Source organism: Vanessa atalanta, chromosome 30, assembly GCF_905147765.1.
Source record: "Vanessa atalanta chromosome 30, ilVanAtal1.2, whole genome shotgun sequence".
Classification (NCBI taxonomy): Eukaryota; Metazoa; Arthropoda; class Insecta; order Lepidoptera; family Nymphalidae; genus Vanessa; species Vanessa atalanta.
Genome location: NC_061900.1, coordinates 2288537 through 2310780, shown reverse-complemented (window position 1 = coordinate 2310780; position 22244 = coordinate 2288537). Strand labels below are relative to the sequence as shown.

Genomic DNA, 22244 nt, shown 5'->3' with positions numbered 1-22244 from the left:
TAATTTTTATTAGGGCCGCTCGAGTACTGCCTCACAGACTGACGATTATTCTGTAAGCTGTACCATCAAATTTTCCACATTTTTTTTTATGGCATTGGTTGGCGGACGAGCATATTACCAGCCACCATAGCCACCAGAAATATTAACCATTCCTTACATCACCTATGCGCCACCAACCTCGGGAACTAAGATGTTATGTCCCTTGTGCCTGTGATTACACTGGCTCACTCACCCTTCTAGCCGGAACACAACAATACAGAGTACTGTTATTTGGCGGTAGAATATCTGATGAGTGGGTGGTACCTACCCAGACGGGCTTGCACAAAGCCCTACCACCAAGTAAATCATCATCTGAAGTACATCTGAAGTAACTACCAAAAAAAAAAGAACCGAATTGTCTTTTTTTAAGGTCTTACGATATAATTTGTTTCCTCTCATAGCAACATTAGTATTTATTAGAAAATACAATATATAAAGCAATGAAAGAAATTTTCTTTACCCGTTTCGCGTAACCCAGTATCTCCACTGACAGGAGATTAGAGGCCTAAAGAACGGGACAGTCACTCTATAGATTATTCTAGCCACAAGAGGAGTGGTCTTAACTGCTCTAATAACAACTATGATCTTGAATTTACGCGATATCATTGGTCGAGATCTTGAGTAATCTTCGACATTAATCATGGATTTTAGAAAAAAAATTACATTTGAATGGCAACAAAGTCGTTTTAAGAAACAAAGAACTCTAGAAGTTAAATTAGTTAAATTGACTGGTATTGTATTATGAATAAATATAAATCAATAAATTAATCCAATAATTTAGCTCATCAAATCGCGAAATAATGATTCAAACCTGACGGGTAGTTCCAGGGATAAGCGCTTTCATAAAACAAATTCAAATCTTCAGATTCATTATATAAATGATTAATCTCGTGGAGGATTGAGAAAACATCGTGAAGAGATCTACATGTCATATTAAAATAACCTTCAAACTTTAGGCGTAAGCCCGACAAGAGGAAATTTGTACATATTATTTGTTAAGTCAGGAACCAATTTCATGCAAAGCAAACGTTTCTCCTTCTTTACGCTGACAAACAAACAGTTCCTTCGAAAAGTTTGTAATAAGTAGTCAGACCTGATGGTAAGTGGTCACCAACGCCCATAGACATTGACGCTGTAAGAAATAATAACCATTCCTTATATTACATCAATGCGCCACCAACCTTGGGAGCTAAGATGTTATGTCCTTTGTGCTTGTACACAGGCTCAATCACCCTTCAAACCGCAATATAACGATACTAAGTATTGGTGTTTGGTGGTAGAATATCTGATGATTGGGTGGTAACACCCAGACGGACTTGCACAAAGCCCTGCCAACTAGTGAAGTCAAAAAGGGTCCTTTCATTAGCGAAATCACAAGCGGCCGTTGAACCACTAGACTTCTCGGTGGATTTGCACCCAAAAAAATTGACAAGATTTTGATATTGCCAATAATTCTGAAAAATTATGGGACATAGGTACGTAGTTCTTACCGCGTTTCCGTTATGGTGTGCGGAGTCCTCGTGGGGCGGTGGTGTCGAATGACATCTCGCCCCAGCGACTGCCGCCCCTAGCGTTGGCCAATCATCACCGATATCCGTGAAGTCGGACGCCTGTGGACAATTATCATTAATATTAGAAGATTCCATAACCAAAAATAGATTTTTTGTGTTTTTGCCCGTAAAGAATAAGGCTCTGCATAAAACGCCTACATTGAAATACTTTAAACTCTATTTGTTTAAATGGCGCACGCTATTAAAGTCGGCGTGACTTTTTCCGACATCTTCAACAACCGTCGTCATTTTTCGCCCCCTTCAAACCTTGGTGAATTGTCCATCTAAAACTAAGCTTTTGTATTTATCTCGTGTGCCGTTATAAACTGTAAAAATTATTCTAAAGTAGTAAATCGAGGTATTACCACCAGGAAGTGCTTTTAATGACCAAGCAGCCATTTATTTTAAAATCAGAGCCGGACCGTAAGTTTAGGGAGCCCTGGGCTAACACTACTTAGGGACCCATCTAAGACATATCTGAACGTAGACTTGAATTAAATTAATTGAACGGGTTTGATCAATTGCAGGCCTCGCATGGCTGCAAACCATACGATCTCTTTAATTTAATGAAATTATGGCTTATCCTCTCGCATTATCTTAGCTTGGACCACCTAGAATTCACGGGGCTCTGGGCTGAGGCCCAAAAAGCCATATGATAGATCCGGCCCTGATTATGATGATCAAGTATGGTCTGACGTCAGCGTACGCATAAAATAGATACGCTCGGTTTTTATATAATCTAATGAACATTCTGTATCCAGCCTAATCTAAATTTGTGGTGTAACTGCTGAAAGTCATGCCGATTCCTCTCACTCTACTCAACATTCTGGACCAGTAGTGTAACATGACGATTCAAAGTACCTTATAAAGAGATTACTTGAATGAAGAACATTTTGATAAACAAATGACTGGATTAACCATCTCGCCCCCCTTTTTCGATTGCTACCACAAAACATTTTTATTCTTAATTACCGAAGACATGCATCCTTAACAATTATATTAACAACGAATATAAAAAAAAAAAATTGAATACGGATTATGACATGACGATGTGCTGTCTTCTTCTTTTAAACGTAAAATCAATTATATCAGAACAGGAACACACATCGTTTCACTAGACACCCGCTAAAAGTGTGGCCGATACAACATAGTAACTCAAATGTATGCCTCAAATAATACGATACATGTAAATTGTTTTACGATCTTGATTGATAATAAAAAATTACGCAAACATCGAATCGAACGGATGAAATCATTGACGATGTTGTGATAAAAATCACACTCGTTTCTGACACAATAACATACATTAAGTACGACATATTTAATCAAACACGATTATGACGTAAACATTTTTTTTTTAATTTCCAATAGTTGAGCATATTGGATAATGAGTTATATAATGGTCACTACCGACCTATAGCCAATATCGTCGTAAGAAATAGGAACAATTCCATCGATCGCTAATGCACCACCGAAATTTGGAACTAAGTCGTTTTTCTTATGCCGGAGTACATCAGAGCGGGTGGTACTTACCCAGATAGGCTAACCTAGTGTTTTAATTAAGATACATAAAATACTAACTAACACTGAATTAGTCCTAATTAGTATAGTACATATTATCAGCCTGTAATTGACTGAGACATCCCACGCACTTAGCGGTGGGGGCAATACCAATGTCTATGGATAGTGGTGACCGATTACCATCAGGTGACCCATTTGCCAGACCATATGAGATACCATATCAAATGTATATCATTCAAGTAAACTTTACAATAAAGCATTTTTTGAATCGACAATATTTCAACTCTACCAATGTTTCGGAAAGAAAGTAAATGTTTAATAAGTCCTTTGTTGGAACTTGGATCATAAAATACGACAAATATGTATATTTTTAATTTGTAATTGGTAAATTGATTATATTTCCGGTAACATTATATATGCCCAAAAACGTTCTCTGTGCAAAGAAAAGGAAATCGGAGACATCCTTCAGACACAATAAACACAAATTCAGTTTATGAAAAATCAGAATTGCTCGTTTCTTAGTCACCGGATATACTCGGCCCCTATTTTTTAAAGTATATCTAATTATAGCCAAGTTCAATGGAAGTGGGAAAAAAGATAAACAGTACTTAGATTTACGTACTTCATGCGATTTGCGAACAACTCAGCTATATTGTGCACTACTAAGAGTTTATGATTAATATATATTTATTTATAACACAACACTATTGCACTTAACTACATATTTTCACTTTAATTTTACTCCTAAAATTCCGATAACGGTTTCGTCGACGTTCAAAACGTAATTTTTTCGCAAATCCATTGCGAATATCATAGATTAACCAAGCTCTCGGTCAATGATGTCGCGTCAATTTGCCGTCAAATATTATTTGGCTTTTCTCCTGTTATGTTTGGAATAGAGTATATTCGTAGTTACCTGTCCATCATGGCCGACCCTCGCCCAACTCTTTCTCGCCCTCCCCTTCCTCCGTGTCGCGACTCCGGCCGTCATTATATGTAAAACTTATATTACACTTATATCACCATTCTTTAACACTACACTTTGTTTATATATATTTTTTTTAATCACTTGGCATTTCATTTGATTTCACTGACAATTAATTAATAAATGTTTATCGCTGTTATAAGTGCAGAAGGTCGTATGAACCTATTTTTATTAAACTTAAAAGGTGAGCATTCAATTGAGCAGTTTTTCGATGACAAAAAACGTTTATGCCTCGGGTTTGAGACCGACTCGTGTATCGTGACGGCAAACGTCATGACGCTCTCTTATGACGTCACGACTCTCCATTCGCTCTCTACTGTCTTGTGTGAGCGCGTATACTATTTACATCGTTGGTACATATATCATACAAGTATATGAAAATAAAAGTTTTGTACATACGCCCTTTCGTACTTACAGTATGTTCATTTGTTCTGGTAACGATTAAGTAATATTATATTTCTAGAAACGACAACATAATATATAACATAAGCAGCCCGTAAATGTCCCACTGCTGGGATAAAGGCCTCCTCTCCCTTTGAGGAGAAGGTTTTGGAGCATATTCCACCACGCTGCTCCAATGCGGGTTGGCGGAATACACATGTGGCTGAATCCGTAAATCCATTTAAATTTTACTTCCAAAGTTACTATTACAACATCGCCGAAATTCAAAACGTAATTTTTCCACCAATTCATAACGAACAGTGTTCAAGCTCTCGACCAATGAAATTGCGTCAATTCAAGGTCAAAGTTGTTTATTTGTCTTTACGCGTTCTGTGATTGGATTAGAGCACTAACAGTGATGCTGGATCATATGTTTCACATGGAACCGCACATACAGTTGCAGTTAGTGAATTTAAAACCGATAGATCTGTTATATCTTATTCCTTTACGCTTTCACGGCTAATCCGCTGAACTGAAATTTATTGTCCAGCATGCTTGAACCCCGCGAAAGACTTTAGGCTACTTTTTTATACTCAAACAAACGTACAGTCGTTTAATTCTTAAAAACACATACAGGCAAGATGTGGCGTATAATAGTTCATAATCCAGTACAATTATTAAGTTACCTCCACAAAAGAGAAAGGACTTAAATGTTTGTTTTTACCGTCAGAACTTCGTCATTTATGACCTGATTTACATTTATTGTTTGGGAATATACACTTTTTGTTTGATGGCTTATAAATTTTGAGACAAGTTGAAAGATATTTTTTTTATATACTTGAATTTATTTACAAATATATTATAGATTATACACCGTCAGTATTTGAAGTCAACTTTTTTTTGAATTAAAATTTGATATTATAAATTTTACATAAATCAATTAAAATCGATATATCTTTGAAAGCACGAAAACCAAAAACATAAAATAATAATATATAACGATAATTAATTCAACACGCAAAGAATGTATGTGACATATAAATTTTAATATATTATCACGTAAATGAGTGACATTTCGACTGACTAGGAAGCTATTAAGATACCGGTTCCTCGAGACTGGGGTAAAGAGATATTCGAATATGTAAATGAAATCTATATTCGAATCAACGATTCGAGCAATATTATGTTATAATCGAAAGCTTTAAAATATTGCGACAACATATAGAAAAGTTATTAAAAAAAAACATATCACGGGTGAGAACGTAGTTACTTTCGCTATATACCTATTATGTATTAAATAACACACACAATACAAACATACAACATTTTAGAAGTTAAATGACAATTCTCGGTGGTAGGAGTTCTGTGCAAGCCCGTCTGGGTAGGTACCACCCACTCAACGAATATTCTACCGCCAAACAGCAGTACTCAGTCATAATCAAAAGATACTTAATTCAAGTAGGCATTTACGAGAACTTTTGAATCGTCATTTAACAAACTATATTGAGTGAAACTACCGCCAGTATTGTTGTATTCCGGTTTGAAGGGTGAGTGAGCCAGAGTAACTACAGGCACAAGGGACATAACATCTTAGTTCCCATTCGCCATTGGTGACCACTTACTATCAGGTGGCCCATCTCGTCCGCCAAACTACATCATAAAGACAGAGAAAAAACTAAAGTTTAAATAAATGCGCAGAAATTAGAAAGAGCAGAGATAAAGAGAGGGTGAGATCACCTGGATGTCATAGGTGACGATTTTTGCTAGTTCACTCTACTGTAAGCCGCGTCAAATAACTTCGAAAGGGGACGGGAGGTCTTTGCCCAGGAGTGAGACGTTAACAGGCAGCCTTTACAATTTACAAATGTTTTCTTTTCGAAAAAACCGACTCGAATCGCGTTTGATTTCCTTGTATTTATTGAACAGTTCCATTGCCTCTCTCCGAAACTCATCATCAGTTGTTAACGAAATTTAAATGGAACAATGTCAGATAAAATTCTATCGATCAAAAAAAAAATTTGGCGCAGATATAACCAACACCGAACCGAACATACAACGTCCTCAATTTTGAAGTCCATAAAAAAAAAAAAAACGTTATCAAAGTTTAGTGAACCTACAGGCAGGCGAGTGTGACTAGAGGATGCCGCTGCAGACCCGCTCCGCCGAGGACGACCGGGGAGGAGGAAGAAGCGCTAGCGCACCTTTTTCCCGCCGCCTCAATAGGCGTCGCAGCGACTAGGACTCAGTACCGTTCTCAGTAACGCGTTTTTCCAGCGAGAAAAAAAAGGTGAGTGTGACTTAAGAGAAAATAGATATTTCTTAATGCGTCAGTGTCAGTCTATCGGCGAAGACCTATTTATGATAGTAAAACAATTCTTCGTTAATATAAAAAATATACTCAAGTAATTAATAATTAACGTAATTATCTAATTATACGTTGATAAGTGAGAAATTTAAATGTCGTTTTAATCGAATCGGAGGAAAAACCCAAAAAATATTTACAAAAGTATAATTTCAAAACATCGGTTCCGTACCCCGTCAAAGTATAAATAGAAATTGTAAAGAAAAAAAAGAATTACACGACTTTATTTTTAATCAAAGAAAAATACGAACAGCTTTAAATAACATTTAACTACTCCCTACAAGTATAAGCCTATGCTATATTTATTTTATAATACATTGGTTGACGGACGAGCATATGGCCACCGCCCATAGACAAAGGCGCTGTCAGAAATATTAACCATTCCTTACAACACCTCTGCGCCACCAACCTTGGGAACTAAGATGTTATGTCTCTTGTGTCTGTGATTACGGGTAGTTCCATAACATCCCTACCTTATACTTGTAAACAACCAATACTACTCCTCCAAATAGCTCGGAACGCACTGTATATCACATCTATACAGAATTTTTTTTTTTTTTATTATTAACTTTTACTTCATGATTGGGTTTTGTGCGGGCATTTACGCACACAAAAACAATAACAGTTTTCGTGACAGATCATACATACATACATACATATATACATAGCATAAAACAAAGTCACTTCCCGCTGTCTGTCTCTATGTATGCTTAGATCTTTAAAATTACACAACGGATTTTCATGCGATTTTTTTCAATAGATGGATTGATTCAGGAGGAAGGTTTATATGTGTTATATATGCACAATATAGTAAAGAAACACTGATCATTTTAAAGTGATGTCGTAAATAAACATAATTTTTGCGCTTACATAGCTGAACCGTACAGTATTATACACCATAAAAAGGCCTTCAAAAAAAGTCCGCGATGATATACGTCTATCTCTTAGAGATAGTCCACAATTATATATGGCCCTTTACATCGTGTAATTTAAATAAAAAAATCGAAGATATTACAGATTTAAAACGCAGGGACATAGCGGTTTGTATTGTCTAACGACTGAAAAACTGTGAACGTTGTAAGACATTCTGTAGTATATTTAGTATCAGCGTCGCACGCGTGCGAAGCCGAGGCGGGTCGCTAGTTATTCATAACGTTAAATAAATATTATTTATCGTGCACATTTATATTGATATGCTAATTCCGATAAAGAAACAATAAAAATCAAGGTCACGATTTAAACGTAAAATATTTATATATATATATATATATTAAAGCGAAATACCGGGTCAATCGCGAAATCTCTGAACTATAACACCCACAAACTTGAAACTTAGCAGGTAGGTTCTTTATATGGTGTGGACATCCACTGAAATTCTACGAAACTGCACTCCTAAGGGCGTAAAACGGGGATTGGAAGTTAGTGTTTTAAAAATATTGCTCGGGTAAAGACGTAGGTTCAGCTGGTATATATATTTTATTACAATTTTATACAGGCCATATATAACGCCGACAGTAATCCCACTGCGAATTATTTTAATCACAGATAATATATTCTTCCTGGTACTAATAATATTTACATGTTTACGTATATGACGAACCGAGGTGACGCAGTCGTTAAAACAACGATCAAAAATCAAGATATGATTAATCAAGTCGGCTTTATTGAGCAATTTTTCGTCACCAAGAGCAACAGACAAGAAACTCAGTCGTTACTATATTCCGGCAATCAGTTATAGTATATTCCAAACGAAGCAAGAATAAAGATAAACAATCCTTAGATTTACGTTTTTCTCGCGATTTGCTAATAACTCAGCTATATTGTTCACTACTGAGAGTTTATGATTAATATATCTCTATTCATAATACAACACTATTGCACTTAACTACTCATATCCATTTTAATTTTACTTCCAAAATTCCGATAATAGTTTCGTCGACGTTCAAAACGTCATTTTTTCGCAAATCCACAGTGAATATCACAGATTAACCAAGCTCTCGACCAATGATATCGCCTCAATTTGCTGTCAAATGTTGTTTATTTGTATTTTCTCATCTTATGATTGGAAATAAATGTAAATAGAGTATACATAGTTTATTAAAGTCATCTAGCATCACCGAATTGTCATTTAACACGTTTGCTACTAATCTCGAGATCTGATAGAAGACATCTTGATGTAACCTGCACGTATCGAATTAACTCGTACCATAGAGGCCATTCATTTATTACGTAAGGCGATTTAGAAGGGGGTGCACCATGTCTTATGTTCTCTTACAAGGGGGTGGGAAGGAGTTTCGATAGTTCTTACCTAAGATCAAAAAAAAATTAAAATTATTTGAAAAAACGCGGGAAACCGCGCGATTGCCGAGGGTCGCTCGGATGCGTACCTTTAGAACCTTTAAAATTACAAATAAACACATCAAAAAGTTGTTAATTTGAATAATAAACCAAACTTGTGTTCATTTCCTCCTTTAGATTCTTACATAATAAATTTTAAACAGGGAGGCCAGTTTTTCTTTTTCTTATATTATGGGGGAAAAGGCGGTCATAAACTAGTTAAAATAGTCTTACGTAATAAATGGATGGTCCCATATGTTAATTCACAATTAAACCATATTGGAGCAATAATCTCCAAAGCAAATGTGACTTCGTGACACAGTTTTCATTTATAGCCACACTGGTTGTAGCCCTCGTGTCCGCTCACGTTATAGGGGTTGATCGTCAGGTGTTGACATAAAAAAGTACCCTATGCCTTCCTTGGGGTTCAAGCTTGGACGAACATCAAATACGATTCAATTTGGACATGAAAGAATTACACAGAAGCTACAAATAAGAAATAAACACTAAAGAATTAATGATATCCGAGCGAAATCGATTCTAACTGTTTAAATAGATATATTCAATACCGCTATCTATCTATTTAAGCAAAAAAAAAAAAAAACATACCCCAAAACTAAACCTACACAAACAAACACAGCTGATAAATACGGGACAAGACGTTGTTTTAAGAAAACAAATCAAAACACCTATTTTCGTTCAAAATCATTCATATAATCTATACGAAATCATAAAATTATCGGAATTTTGGAAGTAAATATAAAATTAAAGTCTTAATGACGTTCTATTGTTATATAAAGACTTGTCGCTTGTAAATTTTTATCGTAAATATATATCTATTGATATACTGAACTGATGTACAGTTGTAATGCACATACTATGTAAGACCTGGAATGATTTCCGACCATGCCGTTAAGGCAACTACGCACGAGTTTTTGTAAATGTCAAACTGAAAAAAAAACACTATACCAACATAAGTGAAACTTAAACCGGAAGATGTCGTGCGTTTCGGATAAGATTTTAGTATATACAATTAACGCTTTCAAGTTAAAATATTAACGTGCCGAGCTTGGATTCAATGTTATAACATACTAAACACACTTTCAAGTAAAAACCGATATTATATATAGATCACATATAACATACTATTTATATCATATAACACAAAACAACATATCACTCACTAAAACATATATTTATTATATAATAACACGAAAACGTTTCAACAAAATTTTATTATCACGTTACACGAAACATAACCTACAAGTTGTAGCGTGGCTCCGACAATGCCGGTTGCGTCTTTCTCGCTCGCACGCGTGCCGTTTCGCTCTAACGCAATTACCAAGGTTACTCGAATGAATGTCGATTGTAGATCAGATATCTCTCACCTTTCACATTCGATATTTATTTTCGTTTCGTTTCGTTTAATTTATTTAATAAATTATTTTTGTATTGTAATTTAATTACTTATATGTATATTTTTAACATGTACGATTTCTAAAGCTGACAAGGTTTGCTTGATTTGATATAGATGAAATTATTTTCATCGTTTCAAGGCTAATCCGCTAACCGATTTCGACACATTTTGGTTTGTGTAGGTAATATATTGAGAGCGTGTATATACATATTATATTACTCCTTTTAAAGTAATATGACAGTATTACATCACATTAAAAACTAGTTCATTATGAATTAACTATTGGACATAAAGATTTATGTATATTTTCTTAGAGACAAGTAAAACTTTGCATCTTCACTTGTAAATATTGTGTAGGGAGTACTAAGTTAAACAGTGCTGTCTTTTTCTTTCAAATATATTTTCAGTGAGGATGGAAAGAGAAAAAACTATGTTTAATTAAGCAGTCGCTCAACGACGTTTTTATTTAAAGCCATTCGCTCAAGATAAGACTTAATTATGGACTTTATTTCGAATATAATAACACTAAAAACATCAGATATTTTTATTAATTTTAAAATGTCAAGTATTAAATATTTCTTATTTATTATTAAGAGTTTTTAGTTGTATGAGAGATTATATATATATATATATATATTAAATTCAGTAATATATATATATATATATATATGTATTACTGAATTTAATTCACAAATATATTAATTGTATAATTTTTAAGACAGCACATTATAAACAAATATAATAAGTAGGGCAAAGAAAACAATACATTTTCAATATACTAACGGTACTGATTATGAATTGATTTAAATATATACGTAACAATATACAAGAATAAACAATCATAAGAATACATTTCACTTTCGGAATGTTAAACGACTGTATAATTTAGATATATATTAGTATATAAAATACACAGATTAAATAGGTTTTATTTTTTATTTTTATAAATAGTGAACCAATAATTGATTTTATATTTAGTTAAAACTTGGCACACGTTGGACTAGTTGCGTTTACATATTGACTGTCATGGTGATCGGTTGAACAATGTTGAAGTTAACGCTACACAACACAGTCGATTATTATGAATTATTTATGAAAAAGTACATACGTATGTACATATGTTCCAATATTTATAAATTCCAAACTAAAATTGGAGAATGTTTTTGTCATAACGTATCAATTTCATACTTATTACAAATGTCATATTTTTTCAAACCATGACAGAAGATTAATATCTCATTAGACTATCACCTCCACCCGTCCCAACATGGATTTGTAGTTACCGAGGTCAATGGTCACATTCGGTTGCAAAGATACCGTTAAATACCAGAATATCTTATTAAAAGATATAATGTTACTCAATCACGTCAGAACTGCAGTGATATTATCAAGGTCTCCCGTCTTATCTCAATACGCAATTGTGATGTGTGTATACTTTAAATTTAAATTTTATAATTACTATCGTAAATGTCGTTTATTCTCACAATTGTGTGTTCTGTGGTTACCCTGGATTTTATTCATATAGAATATCTGTATAAGACATATACTAATAAAAATCGGCATTGACGTTTATAGTGTTGGGTAATGGCATCGTTGCTTTGTAATGATATACGGATTACCATTTTCGCTGGGCGTTAAATTAACTAGCTCTTAATTTTTTTATACATTTTCTCTCAAATCCTGCCGTATTTATGTACCAAAATGTGTGTGTGTGTGTGTGTGTGTGTGTGTTTAGTGTCCCTGGATGATATAAATTGGACCCGGTAGGTTGGACCAAGACTGAAAAGTAAATAATATTATTTTTTCCGTTTATAATATCCGTACGAAGTTAGTTATTATATATTTTAATATATTATAGAAATATTACAGTTAACATTAATATATATGTGTAACTATCACCACATTCAATCAATTATTATAAATGTATATTTTTATATAAATTTATTAAGAATGTTGTATTATAGTTAACAATTATATTATATACAGAATGTAATAAATATATACAAATTAATCAATCTAAATATTTTGTGTATATAATATGTCCTAAATCAACTCAGTAACTTGGTATTTACAAACTATCGATTCTATGTTTTTAGGGAATTCAAAACAATAAAATAGGTCAAATCAAATAATGTCAAATAAATCAAATATGTAAAAATGTAATGTTTTATTATGATCCATAGTCCTGTGCCTTTCCAACATTAAGAAATATCTCCAAACAAAAAAAAAAGGCTTAATTAGAATAAAATATTACCATACAATACATTATAATTCGTCTGCTATTTGTTTTCTTTAGGAAACGTGTTAGTAGTTACCGATATAAATAAACAACGATTTAAATCGACGCAAACTCAAATCATTTCGTGTAGAATTTTTAGAAATCTTAGTACACGTGTACATACTATTATATGAGATAGATTGCACATATTATTGTGTATATATATTGAGAGTGTATATATAAATATATGAGAGATAAGAATAGAAATTACAAAACGACATATAAGTGGAGATTATCTTTAAATTATTTCAGTAGTTTTAGAGATTACGTCAAACAAACTTTTTACTAATACTCGATAAGGACAGAGATTAGATATGAGAGAATACGGAGTGACCACAACAGATACACTAAATTCAAAATTTACATGACAACTAAAAGTGAAATTCCCAACCGTTTTAATTGATAAAAGATATATTTTTTAATATTAGATGGAAATTAGGATATATGTACCAGGAAATTAGGATGTATGTTATCATCCCACTGATGTTAAAAATACAAAAGTTCGTGAGGATGTACGGATGTTTGTTCATTCTTTCACGCAAAAACTACTGAATGGATTTTAATAAAACTTTACAATAATTTAACTTATACATCGGAATAACACACAACACAGGCTATAATTTATAAAGGCGTCGTGTAAATTGGGCAAAATGTATGGATAAGTGTTAAAGTAAGTCGGAAAAACACTGTCATTTGCGATACTTGCGTATCCGCTGCAAAGGAAAAGATTGTTAATTTGTAACTAGTGAATAATCACCGAAAGTACTGATTCAAATTTAAAAAAAAAATCACTGGTGGTAATATACCTTATTTATAGTTTATATGTATATTTCATTTTATTTTCTTTATAAATAAATTGTAACCGTGCGCAGCCGAGACTGGTCACAGTTATTTAGATTTAATCAATAAAATATATCGCTACTGATGATAGAACGAATGTGCTAATACCTCTGAATAATCAGTTTTCTTATACTTATTATATACTTATTTAGTCCTAAATAATTCTTGTTCATTAATATCACATTATATATATTTAGTTATGATAATACTTATAACGTATATTATGTGATATTGTTCAGTCTTCAAAATTAATTATAATCGTACAACGCTATTGTAGTTACACACATTTTAGTGTTTCGGTTTAGAGGACAAGTAAGCTAGTGTAACATTAAATAAATTGGACATAGCAACTGAAAAAGTTGTACATCCAATTACAAATAATATGCTTGAATAATAATATTTATACCTCATTTAACAAAGTGATACGCCATAACCGCTCAACACATTTTAATTTCGCATTGCAATAGGTTTTATTTACGCATCGACCGACAAGAAATCGAATTAAAATTGATTACAGCAAACAAAACGAAACGAAACGACAAAAAAAAAACTTACATTTCCACTTATTTATTTAACAATACCAAAAAATTGTAAAATTATGATATTTTCATTTAATGTATATATATTTAATTAATTTCAGTGAATAATATGCTTTAAGTTCAACTCATTGTTGCTATAAAATAATGGTTACGTATATTAAAATACCATAAATATTTACAAATAAAAAATGATACGTAGTTTATTTAAGGGGCCTGATGATGATGAACTGACCACCAAACAACACTACTCATTATTTTTGTGCTATAGTTTGAAAGTTGAGTGAACCAATGTACCTACAAGCACAAGGGACATAAGGAATGGTTAATATTTCTTAGATCTCTATTCTAGGTCTATTTGCAGTGGTGATCTTTTAGCATTAAATGGTCCAGTTGTAGGTCTACCTATCTCTTTCACACAAATAAAATAAAATAAATAGAACGAGACAGTATCCATACTATAAATTTCTTAATATTTATACAATGTACCATTTCAAAACAATTTCAACCACGAAAGTTTAAATATAATGAAATACGAGACGACACCATTGGTAGGGGACACGTCGTTTTTTATATCGCCCCCACGTGACGAAACACGAGAGGGGCGAAACGTACTGTACTTTGTAATTCGTAACCTAAAATTTGACACGTGCGAAAAATATTAACCGACCGAATTCTAAAGACATCGTATCGCGCTATTTTCCAATACGTGTATCGTACTTCTGATGTTATCTACATAATAGCCTTGACTGTCTTGCGCACGTTGTTTTTGAGGTTATATTATCGAATATTGCAAAATAAAAAAATTAAAAACTTTACAAACACCTTTGTTCTTAGTTATCTATCTATTTGAATAATAACGAATGATAGTAAGTATCGAGACCATTCATCAGATTTTGATGTAAATTAATTGATGTCCACGTGTGTGCGCTCGCGAGGGTCCCCGAGCCCAAAAAATAATTACATTTTTTACATTAACAGCCTGTAAATTTCCCACTGCTGGGCTAAGGCCTCCTCTCCCTTCGAGGAGAAGGTATGGAGTATATTCCACGAAGCTGCTCCAATGTGGGTTGGTGGAAAACACATGTGGCAGAATTTCGTTGAAATTAAACACACGCAGGTTTCCTCACGATGTTTTTCTTCACCGCCGTGCACGAGATGAATTATAAACACAAATTAAGCACATGAAAGTTCAGTGGTGCTTGCCTGGATTTGAACCCGAAATCATCGATTAAGATGCACGCGTTCTAACCACTGGGCCATCTCGGCTCATCAAAAAATAATTAATTATCTTAATACATTTGTCCTTCAATATAAATGCTTTGATTAGTTATACACATATCTGGAGTGTCGCACCACATAAGAACTAAAACAAACGAACGAACTTTAATATCTTGGTACGCGTGCCACATTAACTTGACACTCGCCATACGTAATACTTTAGTTTAGTGTGCGTGTACTTTGGCCACTATTTTTTGAATAATAAACGTTTAAAAATAAAATAAAACATTTGATATAACTAACAAAAAAGTTTGACAAAACGGTCATATAAAAAGTGTATTTTGTAGACGAGCTAAAGTTTGTAGGGTGACAAAACTCATGATAGTTTTGAGGATACGAAACGTGTCGCTTTGTACTTTGATATCAGAAAAGTACAACGTTATTAAATTTTGAATATGGAATGAAATTATTATAATATATAATAGTATTTATAATTATTTTATGATTACGAATATTTTATAGAACGAAGCGTGTCTGTCTGTGTGTGTTTTATATTTATTGATTGTGAATCACCATAAGAGACAATTAGGCAATTATAATAATATTACTTTAAAATAATAATGTCAGAGGTGATTGAACTTTTAAGTAACGGTAATTACGAATGAGAAATATATAAAAAACAGGTAAAAATTCGTTCTACTTTGGGGCCATTCATTGCGTAAGAGTAAGAGTTTTGCTTATTTTTGACCTCCTCCCCCCTATTATAAGAAAAAATAAGAATAGGCCGATCGACGCCCCCCTCCCCTGTTTAATATTTATTACGTAAGAATCTAAGGGAAAAAATGAATACACGTTTGGTTTATTTTAATGTTTATGTTTCAAAGAATCATTTTTTTAAATATTTGTTTGTAATTTCAAAGGTACTAATAATCTTTATTTCTTGGCCCGCCCGTTGCCAAGGAAATATTGTTTTATAGGTATACGCATCCGAGCGAACCTCGACAATCGAACCTTTTTCAAATAATTTTAACTTTGCGCATTTTTTTATCTTACGTAAGAACTATCGAAACTCTTCCCACCCCCTTGTAAGAAAACATAAGACATGGTCGACCCCCTCCTCCCCTAAATCGTCTTACGAAATAAATGAATGGCCCCTTTCAATAAACTCCTAAATATTATACACTGACTCAGGCAGATCACATCTATTCAGAATATTTATAATTGGTTATAGATAGCTGATAAATGTGTTCCTGGCATTTTTTTTTTAAATGGGACTGTCCGTCAAATAAACATCATTAATGGTCACTCTAATGAAACGGGACAAGTTTAGCAAAATCGAATGTTTTTATAACACTTCCAATAAATTTGATGGTCGTTTCACGAGTGGTTATTATATCATCATTTGACCGACATCGATGAAAACGAAATACCAGCTTTAAGTTAAAACGCACATTAAAATATCTTTCAAACTGGCTTTGTTTTCTACTACTTTACTGGGTCACGGTAGCATGCGAAGGCGATCCTGGCGCCCGCGGAAAAGACGGAGAGGGTACCGCTGGTTTTTTAGAGGGTATTCTGGTAATAGTGCACACTAGGCGTCCTGGGCACCAGCGAATGCCACATAAGGAAGGTTTGGAGCATAAATTATGCTCCAAGCCTTCTCCTCAAACAGGATAGGAGGCCCTAGCCCAGCAGTGCGAAATACAATTATACATATTCCATTACATAATGTAATATTAACGTTATCGCTTGCCAATTAAGAGTTGATTTATCGTGTATTTATAGTCAAGAGATAACGATGTTAAGACAAAAGTCGATTTGATAACGACTTCGTTAATAATTACTACTGATTAAGAACTAAAGCCTACGTCACGGTAGCATGCGAAAGCGATCCCGTGGCGCCCACCGATTAGACGGAGAGAGCACCGCTGATTTTTTAGCGGGTATTCCGGTGGGCCCCCAACATCTTGGGCACTGGCGAGTCCCACAATTACCCCCCCCCCCCCACTTCCACGTGGGGGGAACGCGTAACGCGTTTTTACAGCGAAAAAAAAAAGAACTAAGGCCTACCCTCGAGTCGAGATGGTCGAGCGGTTAGAACGCGTATTTAGCCTTGGTTTCAGGTACAAGCCCAAACGAGCACTGAGGAGTTTTGAAGTGCTTATAATCTAATTTATAACGTGCATGTGTCTGTATCAACCAACCAAATCTTCTCCTCAAAGGACAGGAAGCCTTAGCCAAAGACAAAATACATATAAATAAAATTGGACAACATCACATACATTACTCTGATCCCAATGTAAGTAGCTAACGCACTTGTGTTATGGAAAATCAGAAGTAACGACGGTATCACGTACACCCAGGCCCAAGACAACATAGAAAACTGATGAACTTTTTCTAAATCGACTCGGGCGGGAATCGAAGGAGGGGAGGCTATACAATACTAATTAGTATAGGGCGGTGACTACAGATAGAAGGGACATAACATCTTAGTTCCCAAGCTTGGTGGCCTTAATGAAATGGGTAGTACTTCTTACAACGTCATCATTTCTGCCCAGCAGTAGTCTAAGAGACCACGAAAACGAGAGCGAGACAAATGACCAATCAACAACTTTGCCCTTGAAACGACGCGATGTCATTGGTCGAAATCTTGAATCGCGGAGACCTTTTGAATTTCAACGAAACTATTATCGGAACTTTATAAGTAAAAATCAAAGTGTATATGATACTGTAAAACCTCGAACTTAGGTAAATCTTAAGATTTTCCAGTAAAACCTAACATTTACCGACACGAGTTTAGTAAATGTAAGTATTTATTATAAAGGGACGACTTTTTCGGACTTTCACCATTCCAACCTAACCTAACCTAACATATAAATCCTAAGATTCACCAAGTGAATGATGGTAAAATTTCGAATCCCAAAATTTTATGGACATTTACCATTCATAATCGGTAAAAGTTAGGTTTTACTGGAAAATCTTAAGATTTATTTAGAATTTCGAACTTTTACAGTAACGTATATAAGTCTAGTGGAATAGTATATTATATATGAAGATACATGTATATCTATCAACCGTTTGTAGTGTATAATATAGAAGAACAATTAGCAAATCGCATGGTATATGTAATGTTTATCTTGACTCCTAACCTCAGATACATGTTTTTGAATAAGGCCTGTTTTATAGATTATGAATGCTTATCAATCTAAATACGCGTGACGGCATCCTCAATACGATAAGTGTAGGAATAGTAATAAAGTGTAATCTTAATCTTTAGCATAGTAGAGAATAGCATACATTTTTAACAAATTTGAAACCGTCCTCGAGGAAAGTCTGTCGTTTTTGGGTACCGTACCTTTAAAAAAGAAAGCAACCCTATAAGATCGCTTCCTTATCCGTCTGTCTGACTGTCCTTTTTCTCAGGAAGGTGTAGAAGTATGAAATTGAAATAAATACCAAGTACTAAGGACTGTGATCACTTGGAATAATAAAAAACCCAAATTAATAATAATGCTGTCTATTTCTTTTTTGTATCAAACCAGAATGATGTCATAAACTCTATAGTCTACTTAGTTTTAACCTCGATTAAGGGGGATTCCTTGAGTGGGTAATTACATATATTTATATATAATGATGCTTAAGGTAATGTTTAAAATATTTTACTTAATAAAACATACTATTATATAAAATTGTACCAGACTATTTGGTTGTGGGTTACCTCTACGAGATAGAGATATACTACCCCGGACTTTTTTGCAGATCTTCCTAAGGTATCCAATTTTGATTTATCTTGTAGGGTTCAGCCGTTTGCATTGTAAACGCAAAAATGTGTTTATTTACGACATCACATTAGAAATCTCTAAAATTATCAGCGTTTCTCTGCTACATTATGCAAGTATTATGCGTATAAACCTTTCTCTTGAAACACTATCTATTAAAAAAGTTTTAAAGATCTAAGCATATATAGGGACAGACAGACAGCGGGAAGCGACTTAGTTTTATACCATGTGGTGATGGCATTTAGAAATAAGGAAACCAGCTTGAATCTCCCACTGCTGGGCTTAAGACTTCTCCGTTTTAGAGAGGAAGGTTCGGAGCTAATTCTTGCGCGCTGCTCCGATCACATTGAAATTAGACAAGTTTTCTCGATACCGATGATTTCCTTCAACGTCGAGCACGAGATTTATAAACACATGGAAATTATTTGGCGGTGGTCCGGGTCTGAACCCGTAAACATTGGTTAATGTGCACATTCTAACCACTCTGCAATATAAGTTCTAATAATAAGGGATATTAAAACGTAACGTAATTTTTTCTTGATGATGTAATGTTTACGTGAATGATTTCAAACGATCTAATTAGTGACTGTGAAGCAACTAGTGGTACCATCATATTTAATTGACACTTGTAGAGGTAGCGCGGTTGAATATTCGATTTTTCTCTTTCTTCATCACTGATGGTAGGGATTTGTGATATTCCGTCTGGGTAGGTGCCTACTAATTGGTAATACTCAGTACTGTTGTGTTCCGGTTTAAAAGGTGACTGAGCCAGTGTAGCAACAGGAAAAAGGGATATAACATCATAGTTTCCACGTTTGGTAACGCAATGGCGACATAAAGATTGGTTAATATTTCTTATAGCGCCAACGTCCAACGTCAACTGTGACCACTTACCATCAAGTAAAAAGTCTGACAATATATTTAAAAAAAAAATTAACAACTGACTGCCTCGGTTTTCTCTGCCGAGTTAAATTATCAATAGCCTATAACAATGCACTAACATTTTGTCCCGCAACATGACATGCAACACTCGAACTGCGTGACGCTGCAACATTGGACAGTGTCCCGCAACGCTACACGTGAAGCGAAACATGTCGCTCGACGATCGAAGCGGACGCACGTGTCCCGAGTCATTGTCGCTCCATTCGTACACAGGAATAATATTGACAACCTCCTCGGAAAACATTTCTGTAAACATTGACGAATATGTTTTAAAAATGTTCCGCGACATTTGTCTCGGGGACATTCGGAGTAGTTGGCGACATGTCTCCTAGTGTATCCGGGGCTCTCTTCAGACGGGTAAGATTGCTTCAGAATGAAGAATTTTATCTCTGTTTGCATACACAGACTTGCGCGCCATTATATTTCTAAGGTAAGGCTCAATCGCCGTTGATAATGTTTCCTGAGGTAAAAACGAAGACAAAACTATTTAGCACGTTGACAAAACGCTTGCGTCATTACGAATACCTCTATATTTATTGCCAATTAAATCGTTTACTCCAAATGATTTTATTTAAACGATTATATCATGTCATTTTGACATTCTCGTGTTCTGTACAACTTTTACCAGATTATGTAATAATTCAACAACAATCACGTCGTTATGACTAATTGATTTTAAACAAAATACTATTTAAATTCTGTTGCAGAGATTCTGCCACATGTGTATTCCTCCAACCCGCATTGGCGCAACGTGGTGGAATATGCTCCAAACCTTCTCCTCAAAGGGAGAGGAGGCCTTTAGCCCAGCAGTAGGAATATTTACAGATCTTCTTGGCGATACAATTTATGATGAGTGGGTGGTACCTACCCGTCTGGGTACCGTAGGATGGGTTTGCATAAAACCCTAGACGTAATATCGTTAATTTCATGTACTTTTCGACATATTAGATTATATTCCTTACTAATATTTTGAATTCGAAATAACCGTAACTCTGTCTGTTACCTCTTCACACTTAAACCACTGAACCATTTTAGACGAAATTCAGTATGGGGATAGTTTGAATCCCGAGGAAGGTTATAGGCTACTTTTTTAATTTCCCACTCGAAGAGATAAAATGGGCGGTGAGCTATATAGTTTTATAAATTGCGCGCGGGTTATGATAGAAGCTTCCAAATCTACACCAGGAAGTCAAGATTATTATTATTACAAATAGTATCGTGTACATTATCTACATCAAACAATTCGTCTTATTATTAGCGATAACGATCAAACGCCTCTGAATATACCATGTTTTATATACGACCTTGTCGTACTAACACACTATCAGTGTTAGAAGTACCTTATATAACACCGTTATTATAATGAGGCCTTATACGAATCACGATGTGAACTATATACTTTAACAAAACAAAAACATTGCGTCGAATAATGTTCTCTACTTAGAATTTTTATCTAGTGTCCGTCTGTTGCTTCACGTGTGTTTTTAATCAGTTTTAACATTAAAGTTAGCATTACAATCCCGTAAGTATGTTACGGGATCTAGGAGTTACGTCCCTCTAAAATTACTCGATAAGAGAGTATTCATGTTTTAGTCTTAAATAAGCGATATCTGTACCTAATTACAAAATGGATTCACATGTGTCACGGTAAAATTTTAACAAACATAGCATTTTAAATTAACATGGTTATTTTTATTACTACAAGTGAGAGCGTAAGTGAGCTCGATATTTCGACACTATCTACGAGTGCATTGTTCACGACGAGCTCCACCAAAAAAAAAAAAAAAACATGGTAAATATCCCGTTTTAAGTACCTGTTGTAATAACATCCCTTTAATAAAATTGAAGCAACTTTAATCATAATTTGACAAAGTCATACAATTCCTTTCTACTTTAACGAAATATGGACCAATAAAAATCTATATTTAGATTGTCCTTAGTAAAATAACATTTGGTGTCCCTCAAGGTTCTTGACTCGGTCCGCTACTTTTCAAATTAGTCATCGATAACAAATTCAACGATAAATTAAATACGACATTAAAACTGTTACATTTTA

At 34.3% G+C, this 22244-nt stretch overlaps 1 protein-coding gene across 4 annotated transcripts in view; it reads right to left on the bottom strand.

Annotated features, from left to right (window-relative positions):
• The window catches only part of LOC125075321 (la-related protein 1), an 83808-nt gene that overhangs the window by 22928 nt on the left and 38636 nt on the right, over positions 1-22244 (bottom strand). For all 4 annotated transcript variants that reach the window (XR_007120191.1, XR_007120192.1, XM_047687050.1 and 1 more), the window contains exon 4: positions 1530-1649. Coding sequence is in view for 2 of the 4 variants with exons in the window: in XM_047687050.1 (XP_047543006.1) it covers positions 1530-1649 (120 nt within the window). In the remaining 2 variants the exon portion in view is untranslated. The remainder of the gene's footprint in view (positions 1-1529; positions 1650-22244) is intronic.